This window comes from Galleria mellonella, unplaced genomic scaffold (genome assembly GCF_026898425.1).
Source record: "Galleria mellonella isolate WM207_F2 unplaced genomic scaffold, CSIRO_AGI_GalMel_v1 utg266, whole genome shotgun sequence".
NCBI lineage: Eukaryota > Metazoa > Arthropoda > Insecta > Lepidoptera > Pyralidae > Galleria > Galleria mellonella.
In genome coordinates, this window is record NW_026442061.1 from 3,655,334 (window position 1) to 3,663,139 (window position 7,806).

The window sequence follows — 7,806 nt, forward strand, 5'->3', positions numbered from 1 at the left end:
ACTAAATATTAGAAATATCATACAAAAATTACAAACAATAATACAAGGTAATTTAAATACAACTATGAAAATTTGGAAGAAATGAGTACATAATAAAGAGAAAAGTAACAATTTTTTTAAGATTAGAAATCTATCTATATAATTCAGGAATCGAAATGTTTTAATTTAACTCTTAATTGTTTAGAAACAGAACCCCAAATTCTTTGATCTTGCATTGTTTTATGCGAAAAATGTTTTACATTTTTCGCCTTTTTTTTTTTTGACCTCGTAATTTTTCATATCAACTTTAAAATATGTAAAAGAGGACAAAGTTGATGGTTCTAAATTAGTAATCTAAGAACAAGGAAATCTTTGTTACCAATGGCAACATTTTGCCGATTTGACAGCTGTAGCCGGAAGTTAGTTTCTGCTGTCACCAAGTTGTCTATGTTCAAACTTTAGTTTCCATCTTTCTTTCGTTTACTGAATCAGAGGTTAGAAACATGGTGCGTAATCTTTTTTTAATTAAAATACAGAATTAAAAGTTAAAATATACTTTTATTTTGTGCAATATTTTTACGAAATGTATTTTAGTAGTGTTTTATATTATATATTGCAAAAGGTGTCCCGTATGACACATGATGTTGATATCTGAAGCATGTGGCCGACAATTTCTGTTCTCTTTCAGACTCGCAAACGCCGCAACGGAGGTCGCGCCAAGCACGGCCGTGGCCACGTGAAAGCCGTGAGATGCACTAACTGCGCTCGCTGCGTCCCTAAGGACAAGGCAATCAAAAAATTTGTAATAAGGAATATAGTGGAAGCGGCTGCAGTGAGAGACATAAACGAAGCCTCCGTATATGCCTGTAAGTTACAATCACCCTAATCTTAGATCGTATAGACATTTGTTCCAAAATTTATAAAATTTTTGATTTTTTTTACTTGATAAATATTTGGTTTGCTTTGATCTACTCATTTCAGTAATTCAAGAAAAAGTTCAAATAATTTTAACATTTCATGCTAGCTATTTATGTTATTCATTATCATAATTAATTGACATCCCACTCCTAGGCATATATCTCTACTGAAAAGAATTGTATTTCTGAGCAGCCTTATAATAATCAATCAATTGAGGCTTTTCTAAGTGAATCCTCTACATTTCTTTAGGATTATCAAATTTTTTAACTTTTAAAGAGGTCAATAATTTTATAAAAATTAATTCTATCAAATTATGTTTATTATGAAAGAACTAGACACTGTCCCTTCTTTGAATAACTCTTCATCATGCTTTTTCTTCTTTATAAGTTGTAACACTACTACTTCCACAGATTTTTTTTCTATTCCTTTTATAATTATTTATTTGTGTTTTTGATAAAAAGTTTACGGTCATTAAACACTAATGGGTTTGTTTAAAATTTTTAATAATAGACAAGAAACATTTTAAGTAATAGCTAAAGAGATACTTCACTGTTTCCTCCAAAACACTATGGTAATAAACTTAGTAAAAACCAACTTCTTAATATATAAAAATCTCTTGTCACAATGATTCTGGTATTGTTTGCTTCAGCTTTAGCAATAGGACAGTCTTTATTCGGAAAAAATATACCTTAGTGAAATAAAATGCTACCTCTTTTAAACCGCATCAACAAATTGTTTGTCAGTTTAATATTAAAACACTTTTGAGTTTGCCATAATAAGAAAAATATGTGAAGGTTTAGTTTAGGTTTTACTTTCACTCTTTCTGTCTTTCCAATATATAATATTTTGAAATAAATGAATAAAATAAAATGAATATTTATTTGTTAAAACACTTTTACATCTATGTACATTAACTCTCCAATTTATTATTATTTGCTGATTACTTGTTTCTTTCTGTCAAAAACATCACAATCTGCAATCAAATTTAGTGATTGAGTTCAGTAAATATCCTAAGTCAGTACACTAAGTTTGTTAAACATTAATTTTTATTGTTTTTTTGTTTTCACAGCATTCCAGTTGCCTAAGTTGTATGCTAAGCTTCACTACTGTGTGTCGTGCGCCATCCACAGTAAAGTGGTCCGTAACAGATCAAAGAAGGACAGGCGTATCAGAACACCACCCAAGAGCACCTTCCCACGGGATATGGCTCGTCCACAGAATGTACAGAGGAAGTAAACTTTAATAAAAAGTAAAAAAATCCAAGTGTATATTTTTTATTTCATAAACTCCTTTTTTATTTATTGCCTAGGGTAGAGGGCAATAATTTATTTAGTTAATCTTAATACTAATAATAAATATAAATGCGAAGATTTGTAAGGATCAATAAATATTTATCACTTTTTCAAGCAAACTATTAAACGGATTCGAATGAAATTTGGTAAGTGAGTAGGTTATATCCCAACTTAGTGTAGGATACTTTAAACTCTAGGATATACCTGATATTATAAATATGAAAGTAGATTTAAAAGTCCTTTGCTTGGGTACCTCAGTCTCATTCGTATTTCAACCGTGAAGCAGTTGCATGGCTGTGTTTCGGTTTGAAGGGTGGGATATGGCGTGAGATGAACGTTAGATTGCCATTCTAAGTTGTATAAAAAAAAAATTACATTTAAGCAGTTGAATATAAATGAAATTTTATAGTTTATATTTATTTAAGATTTAGATCCTCGTGGTAAATAAATAATAACTATATTATCAATAATAAATAATCACTATTATTATGATATTAATAAGATCCCCTCTTAATAATTTTAAATGAATTCATGTAGGTGTACTTTGCTAGTCTTTTTTTTTTTGATGGGTGAAAATGGTATGGTAACCCCGCCTGCGCTAACGGCATACGCTTGCGGAGCACCAGTGAAGCCTGTATTCATTCTCATCTATCACCCGATAGATGAGAATGAATACAGGCCAGTTAGCCCATCATAATGAATTCATCAGGAATTAACCATGACAGTTTCCAGGGGGAACCACGACGAGGTCGATAATTTTTGTTGTAAATGAAATTTCTCATCTTATTTTTAATCTCCAATAAATAAATATTGCTTTATTGTTATGACCTATTATTTATTCAAGACATTCTGTGTTCTGGTATCTCTTGAGATTTGTAACTATATATGGCTACCCCTGAGGAGCGCGCTTTCTCCCGGAATATTTCGCTTTTCTATCAAATTCCAGGTTGTTTACCTTGGTTATTATTTAGCAGTTTTTCTTACATGACTTTCCTGCCATTTGCTTATATTCCTTTTATTGTTACATTCCATTGTATGCAATGTTTTGGTTTGAAGAGAAGTACATACTGTAGTGAAATTATTATGGTACGAAGTCAACACCTTTATTCTAAGATAATGTGAAAAGGGGGAAAAGGGATTGTTGGTAACCAGGATTAGTAACCCTGTTGCTAGCAATATACCCTATCAGGTCGACCTCCTCGCGGTTCCCCCTGGAAACCATCGTGATTGATTAGTGAATTTGTTACGATGGGCCAATTGACCTGCTTCATTTGGTGGGGCACCAGTGAGGCATGATAGGTAAGAACCTATCATGCCTCACTGGTGCCCCACCAACATATACTGTTAGCACAGGCGAGGTTACCATTTCATTATCATCCATTAAAGAAAAGAGATACCGTGAGAGACACTATTCTGCTATGTTCATGGTGTTATGTCTGGCTAGCACATTCTTGTTAGGGGGAAAGGGATTGTCAGTAATGGGAGTTGACAGCCTCATTGCTGGCAATATACCCAATCAGGTCAACCTTCACATAGTTCCCCCTGGAAAACATCGTGGCAAATTCTTGTTGAATTCGTCATGTTGTGCTGACCTGTTTCACCCTCACCTATCATCATTTACTGGTGCCCCGCCAGTGTATACCGATAGCGAAGGCGGTGTTATCATTCCATTAAAAAAAACACATTCTTGTTGGCTGTCAGCTACTTTACATACTACAGCCAAGTTGCATGAAAATTATTGTATTGGCATCCTGCTTTTGTCTGCATATTTCTAGTCCGAATTCAAATAGAATCTTATAACCTTTATTGTATTTGGCCTTATGTATTTTTTAAATCATATATGTTATCTCGCTTTGTATGTATATCTGTATATCTTATAATTTGCGTACTGTAAATAATGCAAATAAATTATCTATTTTTCTCTTTCTGCATAATCGTATTTGCTTTCTTACAAACTCGTATCATAGGCGTCACTGTGTATTATGTATAAGCAGGCGACGGTTAACATTTTCTATAAGGCGAGCCGTGAGCTTGTTGCTAAAAAGTGTTACCGCAACAAACTATCCTATTTATGTTGGGTGTGAAAGTAGTTATGAAAATACATGGAGATATTTAAACATTCTCTTAACTTATACAGGACGAGGTGTGAACACAAATTGGTAAAATAAATAGACAACAAGAAAATATTACAATAATATCTATTAATATGCATGAATCCAGTAAAATTAAACACAGATACATAGATACATATCTCAATTTTATATGTAGAAGACCACATAACCAGAATATCATTTTGTTCAATTCCATTAAAAATATTTTGTAGATTGACCAAATAAATAATAGATACAGATATAGATTTGACTGTCTAATTGTATATCCCTTTCAGACCCAAGATTTTTTTTCTTTCAGATTAAATATATTTTCGTGTTTTGGAGCCAAGCCGTCTTGCCGGCACGCACGACAAAACTGCACCACCTAACCGCTAAAATGATTTCTTATTGGCTGGTTTAGAATCTCACTATTATGTTATTTCAGCTTCGTGCGTAAAAATGAATTGCGCGCGGTTTTAGAATTTTTGAAAGTTACAACTCACGCCCGTGTCGTTCAGGTCTGAAAGGGATAAAGTTGTTCAAAACAGGACATAAAATATTGGTAAACATTTTAAAAGTAGATCATATAGATGTAGATAGAGTATTTGTTTATAAACAAATGGTTTCCAATTGTTTTATTATTATGTAAAACAGTTTATATCATATATCCCATCCCAAGCGAATCGAAAGCATCCAACAGCCATAGTGTCCCATAACATGTGACTATATGAATAGAAGTAAATTGTATGGAATTAAATATATAATACTGGGTCAACCTGGCAGTCACAATGCAAGACGGCTATATGTGTGGGTACAGGTGTCCCTGACGGACTGACAGACTGACTATCAGACAATCCCTATGAGGCTGGCATAGTCACTTTGGTGTACTAAGCCTCAACAAAAATTTAATTAAAAAAAAATATATATCTATATCGGCGAGCAAAGATTGGTCTAACGTTGACTTCACAATTAAATGTTTAGTGTGCATGAATAAAGATACCGAAATTATACAGTTATTATTTGTAACTACACACTAAACAATGCTGTTTTGTAAAAGAGATATGACATTTTACACTTCATCCAGGTTGTGTAACTTGCAACTACACATTTAAGAATGACACACTATTTTGTAAAAAATATTACATTTTCTACTCCATCTAGATTGTATATGATCAATCTCAAACATGAAAAGTGGTATTAAAAATATATTTAAGCATAGATGTTACATATTGATATTATTATTGAGATTTTTTTATGGCAAAATTAAAATTTATCAGAGTTGAGTAAATATTAGTAAAATATTCTACACTTTATTCTACATTAGACTTAATCGATTCAATTTTTAGTTTTAAACCACTTATCATTGGACTATCAAGGGCCTTTAATTTTATATATGGTCTGTGGAAACTTGGGCATGGGAGGCTTCTCTGCAGTCTCCAATGCTTGTTTTAGGTTCTTCTCAAACACTTTCTTGGCATCACAGAAGCCTTGTTTGGTCTTGCCAAAGGAGTTTGGACCGGCCGATGTGGGAGTTTCACTGTAAAAGAGTGATAAAATATTTATGTAATAATACACTAGTATAATCAAATACAAAACAAATATTAAATTAATTTATTTATTAAACATAAGTATGTAATTATGTCTTCAAACATTACATGAGTCTAATTATTAATACCATAAACATTAAAATCTGTTTCTTTGTTACTGTTTAACAGTTCAACTAATTGTTATGACATTTGAAATAATATTTGTTATGGAGAAGACGATAGAATTTATAAATCTGTCAAATAATGTCGTTTTTAATGTTTTATTATTACTTTAAACTATTTCTGCTCAATTAAACAAATGATACTTTGATTTTAAGACATTCAAATTCATGGTTTATGTAAGATCAAAGATAAAAGAGATCAAATATTTCTAATTGAATTTTTCAATTTTGTTTTGTATCATAGTTTAACTATATACAAAAAAGATGAATTTATTTAAATTGATTGTTTTTTAACTAACTAAAAATATACATTTAAATATATGCTATGTTTATATAACTGAAAACTATGAACAAGATTTTTTTTGGAGGAAAATTGTCATGAGATAGATATTATTCCTTTTTTTGTGTTAATTGTCAATGAACCTACCGGCCAATGTTCCGCATCCTCATTCTAGCTTCAGCTGGCATTTCCTCAGGTTCATCATCATCATCATCATCATTGAACACTGATGCAATAGTTGCCTTGACAGGACCAGCAGCTACTTTAGCTGGATTGCTGAGGTTCATTTTAATTGGAGCCTTGGGTTTAGTGAAACCAATGGAGATCTTGGTGATGCGAGGTGGAGGTGGTGGAGCTGGAACTTCATCATCAGAGTTCTCCCAGTCATAATTACTTTCTTCGATTCTTTTATCTAAAACAAACAATTTTCAATGTAGATAATATGAAATTGTTCTTATTGAAATATTTTTACATATTTTAATCATATTCACACAATTTAATATACATTTATATCATAACAGTTCTTTTATAGAGTGAGTAAAGTGAGTGAACTTTTTTTTTATATGACTTAGAATGGCAAACAAGCTGACGGCCCACCTGATGGAAAGTGGTAACCGTAGCCTATAGACACGAGCAGTACCATGGCCATAACAGAGTATACTGTTTCCTCCCATGATACCCCCCATGCGTTGCCATTCCTGAGGATTCAAGTGTTATTCCTCTGTACCCTGTAAATTCACGTCATATCCCACCCTTCAAATCGAAAGACAGCCATGCAAACACAACTGCTTCACAGTTGAAACACGAATGAGACAGAGGTACCCAAGCAATCGACATTTGTACAAAGTCTCCCTCTGGTAAAATGTATGTAATAACGTAGTACATAACTAGTTTTCAAATACAAACAATATTACTTTTTTAAAAACAAAAAGGAATCGCAAATATGGGCTTTAAGGATTTACAATACAGACTTTATAATGTGAAGTCATACATAATAGGTACCTTCATATCTTCGGTCTTTTTCGTGGCTTCTAGATCGTTCTGATGAATATTTACTGCTTCTAGACGGCGGTGACTCCTTCCTTGGAGATCGGGAGCGTGAACGCGACCTCCTCTTTCCGTGTCCTTCCCACCGTTCTTCTCTGCTATACGCCCTAGAATCATCACGCGTGGATCGAGACGACCCTGCCAATGCGAAAACACTGGCAAAGATAAATAAAAATATATATAACTGAGCAAAATATTAGAGATCTTTGTGATAACGTTTTAATAATTTAAATATGGAGACTAAAATATAAATATTCCATGCCATTTTGATACCTTTGTTGTAGTCGTGATAACGACTGCTCATGGTGTTGATATCTGCTTGATAATTGGTCGCATTAAAAATTTAATATATTTCTGTAAAACCTAGTCCGTCGAATATAGTAAAATCCTTTTTTTTTATTTAGTTCAATAAAATAAGAAAATTAGTAAATGAAGAATTACAGATAATCAATCATGAAAATTTTAACAAAGAAAAAATTTTGACTGACAGAT

At 32.4% G+C, this 7,806-nt stretch overlaps 2 protein-coding genes across 2 annotated transcripts; one reads left to right on the forward strand and one right to left on the reverse strand.

Annotated features, from left to right (window-relative positions):
• The first annotated feature begins 357 nt into the window (after positions 1-357).
• On the forward strand, positions 358-2,160 carry LOC113516065 (40S ribosomal protein S26). The gene is made up of 3 exons (XM_026900413.3): positions 358-485; positions 668-845; positions 1,967-2,160. Exons 1-3 carry the CDS (start codon positions 483-485, stop codon positions 2,131-2,133), a joined length of 348 nt encoding a protein of 115 aa, XP_026756214.1. The 5' UTR covers positions 358-482; the 3' UTR covers positions 2,134-2,160.
• A 2,209-nt stretch (positions 2,161-4,369) lies between these two features.
• On the reverse strand, positions 4,370-7,806 carry LOC113516005 (PEST proteolytic signal-containing nuclear protein-like). Its single transcript, XM_026900335.3, has 4 exons — positions 7,588-7,806; positions 7,270-7,452; positions 6,415-6,679; positions 4,370-5,816 (listed from the first exon to the last, which is right to left on the reverse strand). Exons 1-4 carry the CDS (start codon positions 7,616-7,618, stop codon positions 5,651-5,653), a joined length of 645 nt encoding a protein of 214 aa, XP_026756136.1. The 5' UTR covers positions 7,619-7,806; the 3' UTR covers positions 4,370-5,650.

What these genes read in the sequence shown, in the direction of transcription:
- LOC113516005 (XM_026900335.3), bottom strand. Translation starts at nt 7,618, where the DNA reads ATGAGCAGTCGTTATCACGACTACAACAAAG. An exon ending in TTATCACGACTACAACAAAG is followed by an intron (nt 7,453 to 7,587) that starts GTATCAAAATGG and finishes TCGCATTGGCAG; the next exon opens with GGTCGTCTCGATCCACGCGT. An exon ending in AAAAGACCGAAGATATGAAG is followed by an intron (nt 6,680 to 7,269) that starts GTACCTATTATG and finishes TGTTTGTTTTAG; the next exon opens with ATAAAAGAATCGAAGAAAGT.
- LOC113516065 (XM_026900413.3), top strand. An exon ending in CGAAGCCTCCGTATATGCCT is followed by an intron (nt 846 to 1,966) that starts GTAAGTTACAAT and finishes TTGTTTTCACAG; the next exon opens with CATTCCAGTTGCCTAAGTTG.